Below are 17,495 nucleotides of genomic sequence, written 5' to 3'. Positions count from 1 at the left end.
TCGAAAGTGCTTGTACATTACATATGCATAATGCATTTAGTCTATAATAGCAAAGCCAATAACAGTCACAGCTCTATATAATTTCATGAAGCAGAGATGCTGTATAGGGGGAAAGCACTCTCCCCTTTCTTTGCCAGTGGCTGCTAACAGGTGTCCCTTCTATTGTCCTCTTTGTTTAGAAATGAGACACTGGCTGATCTCCAATGAATAGCTAAACAATGCTATGAATGGAGTCATGAATATTTGAGATATTTGAGGTGGTTCTTGGTGTGGAGTTTCTGAAACATGCCTATTTTCATATGTGCTTCATGCATTCATCACTGCATTAACTCACCTGTTTATGAAGGACTGATTAAATTGGGGGGCGGGGTGGATTAAGTATAATCATTAACTGGGTTATAAATCACTGTCAAAAAAATCTAAATTCAGTGTTAATAAAGCAATGTTGTGAATCAATACTGGAATTTTTTTTTTTGGTGTTTTCAATCATTTGTTTCCTTCATTCTCTACATTTTTTAACTGTGCTTTCTGGAAGTTTATTTTTTTCCATTTGGAATGAAACACTCCTTCTTAACCCAAAAATGCATAAATTGTGAATCTGTAAAATTCCATGTATTGCTCAAAAATCTTGTTTTTGAGCCTCAACAATGTCATTTCTTGGTCAACCACTTCTTGGTTCTGAAAAAATAACATTTTTGTTCCACTACCCCAGGTCTTTGTAAAAGGGTGTCAAAATGACCCGTATGCATTTTTGACATGGAGTTTTATTTTTGATAAGTTTTTTCGCTAAGTTTTTTTTACTAAGAGCTAATAATTTACTTTTATACATTTTCTAATCTTCAACTGTCCAATTACCGTGAGCCTGTACCCAGGGTAGCCTCAGATTCCTGTTCTTGGCTGGCAGGAGTGGAACCTGATGTGGTCTTTTGCTGTTGTAACCAATGTGCCTCAAGGTTTGGTGTGCTGTGTGTTCAGAGATGTTTTTCTAATCACCCTGGTTATAAAGATTGGTTATTTGATTTACTATAGACTTTCTGTCAGTTTGAAGCAGCCTGACCATTTTCCTCTGACCTATTTCATCAATAAGGCGTTTCTGGGTGTATTTGTTTTTTGCACCATTCTGTGTCAACAGTTTCTGAAATATTCAAACCAACCTGTTTGCCACCAACCACCTTGCCATGGTCAAAGCCACTGAGATCACATTCTGATGTTTGATGTGAACATTACCTGAAGCTCTTGATCTGTATCTGCATCATTTTATGCATTGTGCTGCTGCCACATAATTTGCTGATCAGATAATTGCATGAATGAGCAGGGGTGCTGGCGTTCCTATTAAAATGGCCAGTGAATGTATATGTATATGGGAAGTGAACACATTAAAATGACTGAATCATTAAAACATTTGTACATCATCAAATTAAATCACTACAGTAAGTTGAAGATAATGATCAAAACAGGATACCTTTTCTTTGAAGAAAACCATTTGGCATGATTCCAGTATGCGTCATTTTGACCACATTTATGTATTTGTGTAGGATTTTTGGGGTTATGCTTTCTAGGGATAAGAGTTCTAAAAGGTAAAATATAAACAGGACTAGCTAATTATAAACCTAAACAGAGGACAATTATAATCAACAACTGCAGTAAGGAATTTAACGACCCGAAGTGTCACTTTCCAGTACCCAAAGCTCAGCCATCATTAGCAACCACGTGCTCCTCTGGGAGCACTGACTCACTTTCTATGAAATTCCCTGTTCTAGAATTGTTTACTTCCATTTGGTAAATCGCAAGTGATGACCAGCATGTGTCTTAACATACTTTAACTTATTGCATACCCTTGTTATAAAGTATGTTAACAAATGATCAGTAATATCACAGCATTGCAGTGCTGCACATCGCTCTGTAATTGTAAAACCTCCTTTGGAAACTTTCAACAAAATGCTGTAATTTCACAGTACAACTACAATAATCCTGTCCAAACCGATTACATTTTACAATGGAGTGAGATGCCCATGTTGCCTTCACCATTATTGAATCTGACCTTTTATACATCAACTCAGCTGACCACTGCCCTGTTCATCCAGGAGGTTAAAGTACAGCAGATGGGGAAGTCTAGACATTTAGTAGGCAGGTCAATGTGTACTAAAGTGGGCACTCGTGGCAATTGCACTCCAAAGAAGAGATCATTATGGTTCAGAAAGTACATCAGTTTGGATTGAATCATATGAAATGGCAGTGTTTGGGTCAGCAGACACAGCACTTCCCATTGTGAAGGAGGTGTGTGGAAGGGGTGTAGAGCAGACACATAGAGATCTGTTGAGGAAAACGTCTGCCTCACAGGTGAATCCTGAAGACAATGAGGCCATGTGTCCAATTACTTACACATGGCTCACTCTCACAGTGCTAATCACACCCCAAAACTTAATCCATATCTCACAAATCTCAACACACTCTATACCTGTGCTTCATGGACTCATGAACCTTAATACTGTACTCCATGAATGTTACTGAAAAAATTTCAGTAAAAGTTCAAAAAACTTTTTTTTTATTTTTAAAATACAGACATTTTAATGTAAGCAGGGCTGCTTATTGCACACCTTTTGCATTTCTTGCTAAGCAGAATGAGACAAACATACATAAGCTCACTGATTTTACTCCCTTCTGCATGACATTTCTGTTTTAAGTGCCATTGTGTGGCTTTGACTCCATCTTTCAAGAATGTTTCCATCAGTAGAGTCATGGCCATAACTAGCTATGAGGACACAGAGGTCTGGACCCCAGTACTTTTGGAAGGTTTTGTTTTTAAGACCTCTCACATAGCATCTCCAGCTGTCAAATTCAATATGGAAATGTTGATGTCCTGATAATGTTGTGGCAGAATCCAACGTACTTTGTGGAAAAACTTGCATTCCAAGACCCGGTCAGCAATGACGATTATTTCCCAAATGTAGTCAGAGCAGCCGAGGGGGACAATGACAAACTGAGGGCTTTTGTCAGTAGACTTAATCGTCCACTATTTTTAGAAAGGCATCAAAACCACCATTTAAACAAACCTTCAGCCAAAAAAGTAACAGGACTAATGAATAAAAATATGACTTATACACAAATATACAATTACTAACCACCCAATTTTGCCCACATTTTAGTTATTGCAATAGAAACACATTCAAGGAGCACAGATGCTGACAGCACAAATACTGCACCACTTCCCCTGCTGTGCTCTCAATGTTACATTTACATTTACATTTATTCATTTAGCAGACGCTTTTATCCAAAGTGACTTACAAATGTGAAAATACAAGCAAAGCGATATATCAAGCAGAGAATAATACAAGTAGTGTTACCATACAATATCCATTAATTGAGTTCCAAAAGAAGCAAAGAGTAGAGGTGAAAGTGCCAGTGTAAATTATTATTATTATTATTATTTAAATTTTATTTAATTTAAATTTTTTTATGGGTTGGATAGGTGTTCACGGAAGAGGTGGGTCTTTAATGTTTTTTGAAGATTGTGAGAGATTCTGCGGTCGGGATTGAGGTTGGAAGTTCATTCCACCACTGAGGAACAGTTAGCGTGAATGTTCTTGAAAGGGAACTTGAGCCATGCTGAGTAGGCACTATTAAGCACCGGTCGTTGACTGATCGCAGATTGCGTGAGAGAACGTAAACCTTCAGTTGAGAGTTGAGGTAGGAGGGTGCTGTTCCAGACAAGTTCTTGTAGGCGAGCATCAAGGCCTTGAATTTGATGCGGGCAGCTACAGGAAGCCAGTGGAATCAGTAGAATAAAAGTGAAGAAAATGCAGTAACATTTTAAAAATTGACTCGTTATTTCTTGTATAGTGTATACATTTTTATACACCCTACATTAATTAATGTCAAATATTATGCCAAAATGAACCAACAGACATAGCCCAAATGTTATTTAAAAACTATGCAAAAAGGCAAGACTGCATAGTCAAATTTTTAAAAAATATATATATGTATTATCCATAGGTGCACACGGTGGCTTAGTGGTTAGCACGTTTGCCTCACACCTCCAGGGTTCGGGGTTCGAGTCCCGCTGGGGTCGTGTGTGCGGAGTTAGCATGTTCTCCCCCCCGTGGGGGGTTTCCCCTGGGTACTCTGGCTTCCTCCCCCAGTCCAAAGACATGCCTGTTTAAAGTGTCCATAGTGTATGAATGGGTGTGTGAGTGTGCATGTGATTGTACCCCTGCAATGGACTGGCACCCTGTCTGTCCAGGGTGTACCCTGCCTTGTGCCCGATGCTGCCTGGGATACACGGGGAACCTGGCTCTGCTGAAAAGGAGTAAGTGGTAGAAGATGTATGGATGGTATTATACATAAATGTTTCTTCTATATTAAAACGTAACTGTTTAAAAAAAAAAACTTCAGTGAACTCATCTGATGAATGCATCAAATCAAGGTACACCATAGTTCTGGTGCATCAAAAGCCAGTCTACCTTTACGCTATAATACATTACTTTATTTATTTATTTAAACTTTAAACATAGAATGATTCAATGAGTAGAGAAATAACATGGCGCTCTGACTGGAGGAGCTGTCAGCTCATGTTTGGCATGAATTTTTCCCTCATACATCAGGGATGACACAACTAACTTAAATACATGCTATTTCTATTGACTTTACTTCTCGCAACCAACAGATTAATCCACAGAAACAATTTCACAAGTTATTTGCAATGACATTCCAAATTATATATGACTTCCTCAAATGTGTCTGGTGGTAAATTTATCTTTTTGTTTGTTTAGTAATGACAACACTGAGCACTAGTCACTAAATACTGACTTGCCAATTGCTACTTTCCAGCTGAATATTCAGGTCCTGTTCATCCTCATATTATGTTACACTAAGGCTCATGTTCCATGCATATTCTGCTGTTATGACAGTTTGAACATGACTTTGTGACATTTTTTTCTCAATGACAATATTCTTGTCAGTAACTACAGTGTAATTCCTGTTAATGTGCCCATGTTATAATTTAGTCATTTTCAAGCCTCTCTTCTCAAACTTTCAAACCTCCATAAGGCAACAAATTTCTGCAACTGACATCTAAGATACTAATGTATATGCTAAATTCCATCACTACTTATTTTTAGTATTTAAAAAAAAAAAAAAAAAACTCTTTATTTTGTATTTTTATAACCTTTGCTTTTTTTCCTGTTGTTTTTGTCGTTGCTGTTGTTGTTGTTGTTGTTGTTGTTGTGTCATTGGGTAGCTGTAGACTTGCTTTCACTTATTCAATCGTTCATTCATTCATTCATCTTCTGTAAGCACATTTTTCCTTGTCAGGAATGCAGTGGATCAAGAACCTTCCCTGGGTATACTGTGAACAAAGCAGAAATACCCTTTGATTTGGATCCAGTGCATTGCAGGGCAAATGTTGGTATTATTATTTATTCATTTATTTATTTATTTAAATTATTATTTGTGTTATTTTATTATGTGTAGGTAAACCACAAAACAACTTTTAACTTAGGTTTCTTTCACTAAAAATGATTCTCAAATGAACATATATTTGAATCTAGAATTTTTTTTTAAGTTATGGAATATAAAGTTTTGACCATACAAATGTTGATATACCTTAGAACAATAAACTAAAATCTTAATTTCATTATTCATGAGCAGACAAGAACAAAGAAACAAGGCTGTCTGGTGTTCAGTTTTGCAACTAACGAGAAATTGAAGCACCGTCTTGGAAAATTATTTAACTAATTGCCAGTGCAAACATTGCACATCTTTATCACAAATGTTTTCCTCAGCTCAACCTCAAGGTAGTAGTGCCATCTACTGCAATTCTATGTGTAGTTCTCACAGCAGCAAAACTAAAAGTAACAGGTTACTACAATGTCAGATGTAGGATTGTGTTGAAGATGTGGCATAATTAGTGGACTGGCAGTAACACGTCCAGGAAAAGACTGTCCACAGATGTGGTGGAGTTATTCTGTGTTTGCACTGAAAAGACCAGGGTTGTAATGATTGGAGAGGGAGTCAATGGGTGAGTGATAACATTTGAGTGAGTGAGTGAGTGATAATGATTAAATGAGTGAGTGAGTGATAATGATTAAATAAGTGAGTGAGTGAGTGATGATTAAATGAGTGAGTGAGTGATGATGAAATGAGTGAGTGAGTGATGATGAAATGAGAGAGTGAGTGATGATTAAATGATTGAGTGAGTGAGTGAATGAGTGAATGATAATGATGAAATGAGTGAGTTAGTGCGTGAGTGAGTGATGATGAAATAATGATGATTGAGTGAGCAAATTGTGATTGTGTGGTGAATAAGTGATTAAGTGAGTGTGCACTGGGCAAGTTAGGGACTACATGTTAAAATTCAGAGTAGACAGAAAATTGCGCGAGTGCGTGAGTGTGTGATTAAGTGAGTGTGTGAGTATGCAAATGATAGTGATTAAGTGTGTGTGACTGAGTGAGTGAGTAAGTAAATGATAGTGATTGTGTGAGTGAATGTGTGAGTGAATGAGTGACTGAGTGAGTAAGTAAATGAGAGTGATAGAGTGAGTGTGTGATTGAGTGAGTATGTAAATGAGTGATTAACTGAGTGAGTATGTAAGTGATAGTGATTGAGTGTGTGAGTGAGTGAGCGAGTGAGTGAGTATGTAAATGATGGTGATTAAGTGAGTGAGTATGTAAATGATAGTGATTGAGTGTGTGAGTGAGTGAGCGAGTGAGTGAGTATGTAAATGATGGTGATTAAGTGAGTGAGTATGTAAATGATAGTGATTGAGTGTGTGAGTGAGTATGTAAATGATAGTGATTGAGTGTGTGAGTGAGTGAGTGAGTGAGTATGTAAATGATGGTGATTAAGTGAGTGAGTGAGTATGTAAATGATAGTGATTGAGTGTGTCAGTGAGTGAGTGAGTATGTAAATGTTAGTAATTGAGTGAGAGTGTGTAAATGAATGATTAAGGGAGTATGGTAAATGAGAGGGCGTAAATGAGAGTGAGCGTGTAAATGATAGAGATTGAGTTTTTGTATAAATGATAGTGATTAAGCAAGTGTTTATGTAAATGAGAGTGATTGAAAGATTATGTAAATGAGAGTGAGTGATTATGTAAATAATAGTGAGTGAGCACTGGGCAGGTCAGGGATTACATAGGTTACATGTAGTAGACATTTACTACACACACAAATTCCCAAACTCTCTCACAGTTTAAGGGAATGTCATTTTCATTCTCTGTGCTCCTACAATTAAAGCAGTCGATATTAGAAGTGAGCTATTCTCTCTCCACCCCCTCTTTTGTTACTCGGTGTGAAAACAGAGGCACTACCTCAGAGCGGTTCTAGTTGTTAGCTAGTAGGCTAGTTGCTCGCCCGCTTCCCCTGCGGCCTGCTGGAGATGAGTGGAAGATGTCCGTGTCGGGGCTCAAGGCCGAATTAAAGTTTTTGGTATCAATTTTTGACCCGAATCACGAGCGTTTCAGAATTATCAACTGGAAACCCGACGAGCTTAGCTGTCAGTTTAATGTGACTGGTGAAAAGCTACTGATCATCCACTGCAATATTACGGTAAGGGCAGATGCGGGAAGACGCAACTAGCTAGTTAGCCTAATCGTTCCTCAAAAACACCTAAACTGCGGTCAGCTTGTTGGCTAAAATAAGCGGCGAAAGCTTCGGGAAAAAAAATTATATATTTGTTTACGAGTACAGTGTTGTCACTAACGAGCTCTAGTAAATGTTTTATCGTGTACGCTGCTATTAATTTCAGCCCATTATTTTCACTCTTATCATACAAAGTGAGCTAATTCGGTTAGTTTTGGGTTAAACAAGTTCTAACAAGTAATTAAAGTTGGCCTGATGCCTGTTTGGTCGCCACCACTAGCTAACCAGTTTAGAAAAAAAATCTACAGTAAGGTTGCTGGTTATCTCTAAAGTTTGGAAGTAACTCATTTCATTTTAAATGCGTCGCAACCCATGTGTTTATCCGGCTAATGCACTGCTACAAGTTAGCTACTGAATGTCGTTCGCCTGTAGTGAAATATTAGCAATAGCACTCTGCGTATAAAGTTAAGACGTAGTTAGCTGACTTGTGATTTTCCCCATAAATGATGTCAACCGAGGGTTAATGATCTACCAGGCCCTGTGTCAGCTAGCTGAGGGTTTCGGGGCATGTTGCTGTTAATCCATGCTGTGACACTTTAACCAGCTAACTAGCAGAGTGGTGACTACTTGCCTAGGTAGTTAATCTTTCTCTTTAAAAAATGAATGGAGCAGAAGGTAACTACAGGCGACCAGCTGGATAAATACCTAGCTAGAATATTGTTCGTAACTGCGCAATGTGTCTAATCCGCCCACGATGTTGTTTTTCAGATATTAAAACCTAAAATCACTAATATAAAGAGTAAACAATCTCGTTTGTGGCCTGTCAGGTAATGCTAGCTAGCCAGTTCAGGTTCTTCAGTAAGGTTGTCATCTCTGTAAACCTCAGTGATGTAGTAGTGAGTGAGAGACACAGGTGCAAGTCGGGGTCTCCTGCTTGTGTATTGATGAGGAGCTCGTGCCATCTACATGAAATACCCACTAGCTTAGCAACAAGCTACTTCACAGTCAGACTTTCTCATCTGTTGTTTTGGTTACATGTGTATGTTGTCTAAAAGGTTATGCTAGCATGTAGGAAAACCATAACTGAAGCAATTTATCAGGAACACTGTACTAATACTAGGTAGGGCCTCGTTTTGCTCTCAGACCAGATTCAGGTCTTCATGGCATGGATTGTACAAGATGTTTGAAATATTTCTTTGAGATTCTGGTCCATGTTGATATGATTGCATCATGCAATTCATGCAGATTTTTCAGGTGCACTTTTCATGCTGCAAATCCCCCGTTCTAGGACATCCCAAAGGTGTTGTATTGGACTCTGGTGACTGCGAAGGCCACTGAAGAACACTGAAGTCGTTGGCATGTTCATGAAACCAGTTTGAGATGACTTTTGCTTTGTGACATGGTGCATTATCATGCTGGAGGCAGCCGTTAGAAAATGGGTAAACTGTGGCCATGAAAGGACGCACATGGTCAACAACAATAGTCAATAGACTGTGGCATTCAAGCAATGATTGATCGGTATTAACAGGCCTAAAGTTTTCCAAGAAAACGTTCCCCACACCATTATACCACCTCCACCAGCCTGGACTGTTGACACAAGGCAGGTTGTGTCCATGGATTCATGCAGTTGGTGCCTAATTCTGGCCCTAACATCTGTGTGAATCAGCAGAAATCGAGATTCATCAGTCCAGGCTACATTTTTCAGTCTTGAACTGTATAGTTTTGGTTATCCTGTGACCACTGCAGCCTCAGCTTTCTGTTCTTGGCTGACAGAAGTGGAACCAATGTGGTCTGCTGTTGTAGCCCATCCATGTCATAGTTTGATATGTTGTGTATTCTGAGATGCTTTTTTGCTCACCACAGTTGTACGGAGTGTTTATCTGAGTTACTGTAGCCTTTCTGTCAGCTCGGACTAGTCTGGCCATTCTCAGTTGACCTCTCAACAAGACGTTTCGGTCTGCAGTACTGCTGCTCACTGGATGTTTTTTCTTTATTGTATTATTCTGAGTAAAGGAAACTGCTGTGAGTAAAAATCACAGATCAGCAGTTATAGAAATATTCAAGCCAATCATGCCATGGTCAAAATCAGAGATCACACTTTTTCCCATATCTGATGGTTGACATCAGTTTATTGTGGTCAATATAGATTGCAAAATTATTATTTTTTAAAAACACACAAAATAGGCCAAGGGTAACTCTTAGCATAATAGATATTGCCACCAACATGCTTCACTGTGAGGATTGTGTTCTTGAGACAAATGAAGTGCTTTGTGGCCAGAAAAGCCAGAAAGTCCAGTTTTGGTCTGATCAGAGCAGAGAACCTTTTTCTACCAGTTTGCTGAGTCTTCAACATGCCTTTTGAGAAACACACATCGCTTTATTTTCTTTTCCTTAAAGTCCAGAGACTTTGACCTCTATTTATTTAGTGTAATCACAATAGAGTTTTGGTTTTATTTACAGCCTAAAGTCATAGTGCTGGTATACTGTAATGTCCTGTTCTGCATTTAGGAGGCTTACCCTTCAACTCCCCCTTTATGGTTTGTGGAATCAGACGATCCAAGTCTGACTGAGGTGTTTGAGCATCTGGAGGATGTTCGGAAAGGCAGTACCTTGGTAAGAAAGTAGTCTGAAAAGATCTTGTTTCTCATTTCACCATGTGTTCTTTTGGTGTGTCATCATCCTGATCTAATCACTGCTAATCATTAATTTACAGTAGTGATGGGAAGTTTGGATCATTTTACTGACTCAGATCTTTTGAATCTCGTTCAGCAAAATGAACGAATCTTTTTCAAGTCATTTCGGTAGTTTCAGCAGAATATAATTAAAATCTCTCTCTGTCTGTGTGTGTGTGTCCGGAAACGAATCACCCTCTGGGACAACTCGTTGTTCCCGAGTCATAGTAAAGATTTATTCAGAATAAACGAATTATTCATGAATGACTCATCACTAGTTTACAGTAGTGTACTTAATCACTTGGAGAAATTGATTTTCTAGAATTATTATTTTGCTCTCTCTCTCAGCTCCTCCAGCAGTTGAAAAGACTCATCTGTGATCTTTGTCGACTGTATAACCTGCCCCAGCACCCTGACGTGGAGATGTTGGACCAGCCTCTTCCTGCTGGACCCATCAGTCATGAGAGAAAGGTTAACGAAATTAGTCCTTTTCTGTATGCTAGAAAAGAAACATCTCGCCTCTGAATTTAAATGTCACTTTTCTGTTATTCATCAATAGCATGTAACAACAGATGAAGTAACATCTGATGAAGAGGAGGAGGAGGAAATGACTGAGGTTATTTTGTTATAAATGTTTTAAATACAAACTGGTTTTCTTTTTATGCCTCCATTCTACAAGTGCCTTTCATGATTAGTAACGCACTGCCTGATGTGTGTATTAGCAGGACATCGAAGATCTTGACCACTATGAGATGAAAGAGGAGGAACCTGTAGATGCCAAGAAGTCAGAAGATGATGGTATAGAAAAGGAGAACCTTGCTATTCTAGAAAAAATCCGCAAGAACCAAAGGCAGGACCACTTGAATGTAAGTGTCAGTTGAACACTTAAACACAGAAGCTGACTGAATAATTTTAATATGTTCACTCACCCATTCAGCATGACTCATTGCCCACATTTTATATATATATATATATATATATATATATATATATATATATATATATATATATATATATATATATATATATATATATTTAAAAAACCCTTTTGTATTCTTATTTATTTTTCTTTAATTAATGAAACATTCCTTTGTTTGAAGCAGGGCTGCACCATTATTAGAATAGACTAATATTAGTGAAGTTCCTGCATTTAAGATCCCCTTATGTATTTCAGTACAACCTCACAGAAATGTCTATGATTTGTTATAGTGCTGGACCACCTCACTGAGCAGGAACATCTAAAATTGGTCAGCATTCACACTGAACATTTCTGTAGCAATGCTTGAATTTGATGCAGATGGTGTACTGCTACAAGAAGTATATTACTGGTCACCATTTTGTTCTAAAATCTCAAATTTTACATGTAAAAATTAACAAATTTTCTTGAAAAACCCATGTTTCACTTTCTTTAGGGTGCAGTGTCTGGCTCTGTTCAAGCCTCAGACCGTCTTATGAAGGAACTCAGGGAGATCTATAGGTCACTGAGTTACAAGACAGGTTGGTGTGCATATAGTTTTTATGTGTTTTATATAAATAACTCTAAGATTATTTGCTGGATTTGTCTGCCTTTAAATATTGGCCTGCTTCTATTTGATTTAGTATAAAATGTCATCTATGTGATTCTTTGCAGGAATCTATTCAGTGGAGCTAGTCAATGACAGTCTTTATGAATGGCATGTCAAGTTGAGAATGTGAGTACAGTCATTTTTTCATTTAATATTTCACTGGCTAATTTCTGCTTTGAACATGTAAATGCTAATGTGTTGCCTTTTTTTGTTTTATTTTCTTGTTTTCAACCAATTTCATGTATTCAAATCAAACTATTTTGCAGGGTAGATCCAGATAGTCCATTACATAGTGACTTGCAGGTCTTGAAAGAAAAAGAAGGGGTCGACTATATTCTGCTCAACTTCTCTTATAAAGTGAGTTTATTTCCTAAATGACTATCATTCAAGTTTTCACTTGTCTAACTTTTGACCATTTTCGTTCTGTTTGTCTTGCAGGATAACTTTCCGTTTGATCCACCCTTTGTACGAGTAGTGTCACCTGTACTCTCTGGAGGGTTAGTACAAGAACCTTACTCATGCCTTTAGTATGTTTGTATTTCAGCTTTAACCATCTTATTATTCAACTCAAGTGCAATTTACTCAAGTTTTCATGGCTATTCATGCAGCAAAGCCGGGGGGGGTTCTGTTTTTTTGTTGTTGTTTTTTTTTAAATTTAGCTACAGTGGTGGAAATCAGTTTTTTTGGTGATTGTTACAACCAAAAATGCTTGATTTTGAAGTGGCTTTTTTTAAAATCAAATTTTCAATGCAACCTGCAGGGTTTTTTTTTTTTTTTTTTTTAATTCTTGAATTTGAGAAATTTCATGAAATTGTTTGGCATGGTCTTTCAAATTGTGTATGTTTCTTCTAGTTATGTTCTTGGAGGAGGGGCCTTGTGTATGGAACTACTAACAAAACAGGTTAGAATTTGTAATGTTTTTGTTACACTTTGACACACTGTGTGTGTGCGCGCGCACATTCTAACATGTTTGTGTGTGTATCTCATATGCACCCTCAGGGCTGGAGCAGTGCCTATTCCATAGAGTCTGTCATTATGCAAATCAATGCCACCCTAGTCAAAGGGAAAGCTAGAGTACAGTTCGGAGCTAATAAGGTTTGTTTCAGGCAACTTGGCTATTTCTTGAACTCCTCTTTTTATTTGTAAGTATTTATTTGCCCAATGTAACATGTAACTTGAATTTTTCTTTTTTCATTACAGAACCAGTATAATCTTGCTAGAGCACAACAGTCATATAAGTCTTTGGTCCAGATCCATGAAAAGAATGGTAGGAATTGTTAACATCATGATAAATTGCTGTTTATTATATATTTTTGTATACAACAGTGGTGTCACTCATTTTAGGTAACGGGCCACATTATGCTTAGACCAAAAAATGCTTTGTGACCAATAACACATCAACAACTCCTTTTAAATGTGTCAGTTTATCTGCCTTTATCAAAAATTTACATGTACATTCTTAATGCACAAATGCATTAAATATATAGCATCTACAAAATGCATGAACAGACTGCATAAGTAATAGCCCATAATATTGAAGTGGGGCTCTATGTACTACGAAATTATTTACAAATAAAAAACGTAAAAGTTGTGATTGCATAATTATTCACCTCTGTCTGTATGAAACTGCTAAATTTGTTCTTTTGGAAAGAGACATGGTTACAGTGTCAGATTTTCAGCATGCTAATTAAACGAAGTTTATTGTTCTATTTTGCCCCCTAATGAAATCCCAGAGCTCTTCCTTTCGTTTTCTTTTTTTTTTTTTTTTAAACCTTTCAATTCAAGTCCACAATAGCATTTTAAGTTGGAACACTGATTTTGAAATGGTTTTGAACCCTTTGCGTTGGTCCATGCCCACAGGCCATATGTTTGACACCTCTAGTATATGGGCCTAGCTTCCCTCGTCAAAAGTGTTAAATGTTCTCTATCTTTTTTTGTCGCCCCCCCCGTAGGTTGGTACACACCTCCTAAAGAAGATGGTTAAGAAGAATGAGACTAATCTCCCTGAACACTGAGAATATGGGATTCATGATCAACTATTTGCATTTTAATTGTTCTAAAATCCCTCTAAATTTCTTCTGTTCAGCCAGCGTGTGAGGTCCCACTGGTCTGTTCCCCCAATTTCACTGTCTCCTTCTGTCTGTCCACTTTTCTTGCTGTTACTCATGTCTGCTCTCATCTCATGTTTTGTCCAATTCGTTTCTGGGAACGGAGGGATGTGTGAGAGGCACACAGCTTTGGTACTAATGCGTGTCTTACACAGAGCAACTTTTAGTGACCACCAGATTCTTGTTGTTTTGACTGGAGCAAGGCATGGCTTTATGGATTAACACCTGAAAAGGAATAACGTGTGAATATTCTGGATTTTACTCCCATGCTCTTCTTTTAATGTAAGTTATTGTGGCTATCACATCAGACGTTTGGCAGGGGGTTCTTGAACTTCAGACAGAAATGGGTGCAATAAGAGACAATATGAAGATTTGCCACCTCTCTTATACCTGCTGGTGCTGCTCTCTACTTTTATCTTTTGTGTTCTGTTATACCATGTGCTGATACTTTTAATGCCGATATATATATTTTTTTTTTCTTTAAAAAAAATCATTTCCTCTAATGATAAAAGTCCGATGAGGGTAAGGTATGGGATTTATTTTAGTATTCAACTTGTTAACTGTGGATGAATACCACTCTGTGTAGTGTTTCCTGCTCTTAGCCTGTGGTTAATTTGAGCAGTATTTTGCAATCACAAGCCTTGGAACTGGCAAATAAGAAAATGTCATTGTTCTGTATTTGGACAGAAACCTGCTTGTGTACTCGTAAATGGATATGTGGTACAAGTCATTTTTAATGTGCTGTTGATGTGAAGTCTTGGGCTATGCCACAATATCCAGTCAAGACTTTGATTGTAGTATTTAATTGGTTGTCTTGAGGATATGGAAAATGAAGAGCACCTAGACCTGTGTTTTATTCAGGGCTTTGAAACATTTAATCTTCTAATTGTGAAGGTGTCATGTTATCATTCCTTTATCTGTTTTTAAAGGTTGTCCTTTCTTTAATGCTGATACGTATTCACCAATTCATGTTTGTTAGTTATTCATAGTATAAAACAGTCACTGATGAGAAGGAATCATTCTCTTTGGGGTTTTTTATCCACATAGTGCTGCATTAACATGGTAATTTTGGAATTCCTTTTGTCATTATCCAGAAAATCTTCAGGAAGTCTGTTTAACTGTTATTACTGTGGTTAATATGCTAAAACCGATGGGGTTAGTATCTCTCTCTCTCTTTTTTTTTTTTTTTTTTATGCCAAAATGACTTTTTGTATTTTAAGCACTGTCTACCCATTATCTGGTTTAATTGAAAGCATACAGGTCTATATAATTTACATTATGACATGGCATTACATGTTCGCTTACTCTAATGAAGAATATGTCTCTTTGTTGGTTCTGTTTTGTTTTTAACCAAAGCGCTCATCACTTTTCAGAATGTTTTGTGGTCAAAGTTCTGTTGAGAGGAGATAATAGCAAGAATCCTGGCTTCGTTATGGTTATTTGTTATAATTTCCTTCCCAACTTCATCAAGTCTTCTACCAAGATAATTTCTGTCTTAGGAAATGGCCCAGGATGTAACTGTTGGCCTCTTTTTGCACAGAGTATTAAAAATGTGCCTCATAAATAAAGGGTTAGTCATCTCCTGACTCTAAGCCAATCACAATTACAGAAAAGCCATATCTAACACTGGCTTGTTGATCTATAGATCTGTGACATAAAAGCAACCTGCCATATATAAATGTAGGTCAACAGAAGTATTGAGCAAGGTGTGATGAAGCATATGATCGCGTTTGAACTCTGAGTAGCACAGCTCAGTCTTTAAATTGATGCTATTCTCCAGATTTTAGTGTTCACAGCAGGATGTTCAAACCACGCTTGCTGTTTGATTTTTAATTAAGTTTAGAATTTAACACATCTACACCTCTTAATCAGGATACGCCCGGTTTGATGTAATATTCTGTTGGTAACATGTTTGTTGTGCTGCCATGACTGGATAGTGATAGCTTATTTTTCTGGAAATACTGACCTCAGTTTAACTAATGATGGTGTCCTTTTTGGTGCCATCTCATTTTGGAATCATCCTTTTGGCATTCATTCATTCAGGTTGTTCTTTTCCACTGCTAGAGAACTTTGATCGTGTACAGTAAATTTTGTAAACTTGCATCAAGTTTATGAATAAAGAATTTTACAAGGGTTGATTGTGTGTAATTGGATTGCAGTGATCGTTTTAGCTGCCCTGTATATATGCTAATGAACTACCCAGTTCTGAGGGTCTCCTGTAATTACTTTATTTAAAAAGTCAAATGTGTGTTTAACATGTTAGTGTAGGTATCGCTGAGATTTACAATCGCCAGTCACTTTAATAGGAACACCTGTAAATTTATGCACTTATCCAATCAGCCAATCAAACAGCAGCAGCACAATCCATAGAATCATGCAGATACAGATAAAGAGCTTCAGTTAATGTTCACATCCAGCATCAGAATGGGGAAGAAGTGGGATCTTTGTGACTTTAACAGTGGCATGGTAGCTGGTGCCAGATGGACTGGTTTGAGTATTTCAAAAAATGCTGATCTGGAATTTTCACAATCGTGTTGAGTGTCCAATCTTACCTGGAAAGGACCGGTGTGGGTTTCATTCCAAGCAGAAGCCACACCTGAGTTTATTGAAAGCCAAGATCAACTGATTAAACAGGTGGAATTAGGTATGGCTCCTGCTTGGTTGGAATGAAAACCTGCACCCACACCAGCCCTTTGTGGATATGATTGGACACCCCTTGGTCTAGAGTTTACACAATTGTGAAAAAAAAAACATCCTGCTTACCAGAATTCTATGCAGATAAACCACCCCAGCTCTGCACCTTTACCCAAGAGAAATGCTATTTAACTTGACTAAACCAACAGTTTTTCATCCTAAAGGCTGTGCAACATGCATCCAATTGTTTTGCTTCAGTTACTGTTCATTAAAATTCATTCAGGGAACCAGACTGGAGCATTTATCAGACTGCTCCCAGCCTACAAGCTATATGTATGGCACTGCTCAAGCTGTGAACTAGATGACTGCTTTAGTGAAGCGTTATGATGGTGATGATAATCAAGAGAAAATACATTAAGCCCTATCCACCCACAAGATGATAACGTCAATTGCAATTACTAGAATGTTTGCATAATGGTGTATTTTATACAAATCATGACCATAAGCCATAGTAGGGTTTGGCAGGCTTGTTTTGTCATTAAATAACCTATATATCATTCTGAACTGGATGTTCATGAGCTCAGTTTTCAAGATGTATTATGAGCTATGCTGGGAACAGAATTGACAAATTGAAACACAAATATAACTTCATTTACATTTTGAATTAGCACCATTTATTTCCCATGCCAACCTGGAATGTCTTTGATGTGGGTTGGATTGTTTGATGAGTAATTTGAGCTCATGGCTTTGTAAGTCTGGCTTAAACAAAACCACAACCAGGTAGGTTGGCGGTCCTATTGGCATAATCATAATCTAATCATAGTTTAGATGTTTGAACAAATACATTATTTGAATGAATGTTGTGTAGCTGACAAATTCTTAAGAAATACATAACAATTTACATAACAATGACCTTAATAGCTTTATAGCTGTAGAGC

The 17,495-nt window shown here is 37.5% G+C and overlaps 1 protein-coding gene and 1 long non-coding RNA gene across 5 annotated transcripts; one reads left to right on the top strand and one right to left on the bottom strand.

Moving 5' to 3' along the window:
- Positions 1-2,561: 2,561 nt before the first annotated feature.
- On the bottom strand, positions 2,562-7,476 carry LOC124628861 (uncharacterized). 2 transcript variants are annotated; one of them, XR_008397843.1, is made up of 4 exons: positions 7,308-7,476; positions 5,165-5,344; positions 4,209-4,296; positions 2,562-3,755 (listed from the first exon to the last, which is right to left on the bottom strand). It is a non-coding gene; the product is annotated as an uncharacterized LOC124628861 (long non-coding RNA). The 2 variants fall into 2 exon arrangements; XR_008397844.1 differs by having other exon boundaries at positions 4,209-4,293.
- Positions 7,134-16,059, top strand: ube2q2 (ubiquitin-conjugating enzyme E2Q family member 2). 3 transcript variants are annotated; one of them, XM_017485875.3, is made up of 13 exons: positions 7,135-7,545; positions 10,087-10,191; positions 10,599-10,721; positions 10,810-10,866; positions 10,973-11,116; positions 11,663-11,747; positions 11,881-11,941; positions 12,082-12,172; positions 12,254-12,312; positions 12,668-12,716; positions 12,815-12,910; positions 13,016-13,082; positions 13,768-16,059. In XM_017485875.3, exons 1-13 carry the CDS (start codon positions 7,387-7,389, stop codon positions 13,797-13,799), a joined length of 1,128 nt encoding a protein of 375 aa, XP_017341364.1. In that variant the 5' UTR covers positions 7,135-7,386; the 3' UTR covers positions 13,800-16,059. The 3 variants fall into 3 exon arrangements, with proteins under 3 accessions (XP_047015805.1, XP_017341364.1, XP_017341365.1); XM_017485876.3 differs by having other exon boundaries at positions 7,138-7,545; positions 10,976-11,116; XM_047159849.2 differs by lacking the exon at positions 10,810-10,866 and having other exon boundaries at positions 7,134-7,545; positions 10,976-11,116.
- Positions 16,060-17,495: the final 1,436 nt, after the last annotated feature.

Source organism: Ictalurus punctatus, chromosome 14 (genome assembly GCF_001660625.3).
Source record: "Ictalurus punctatus breed USDA103 chromosome 14, Coco_2.0, whole genome shotgun sequence".
Lineage (NCBI taxonomy): Eukaryota > Metazoa > Chordata > Actinopteri > Siluriformes > Ictaluridae > Ictalurus > Ictalurus punctatus.
The sequence above is the reverse complement of the archived record's forward strand: the minus strand, read 5'-3'. Positions and strand labels throughout refer to the sequence as shown.

What these genes read in the sequence shown, in the direction of transcription:
- ube2q2 (XM_017485875.3), top strand. Translation starts at nt 7,387, where the DNA reads ATGTCCGTGTCGGGGCTCAAGGCCGAATTAAAGTTTTTGGTATCAATT. An exon ending in AGGAGGAGGAAATGACTGAG is followed by an intron (nt 10,867 to 10,972) that starts GTTATTTTGTTA and finishes TGTGTGTATTAG; the next exon opens with CAGGACATCGAAGATCTTGA. An exon ending in CCAGATCCATGAAAAGAATG is followed by an intron (nt 13,083 to 13,767) that starts GTAGGAATTGTT and finishes CCCCCCCCGTAG; the next exon opens with GTTGGTACACACCTCCTAAA.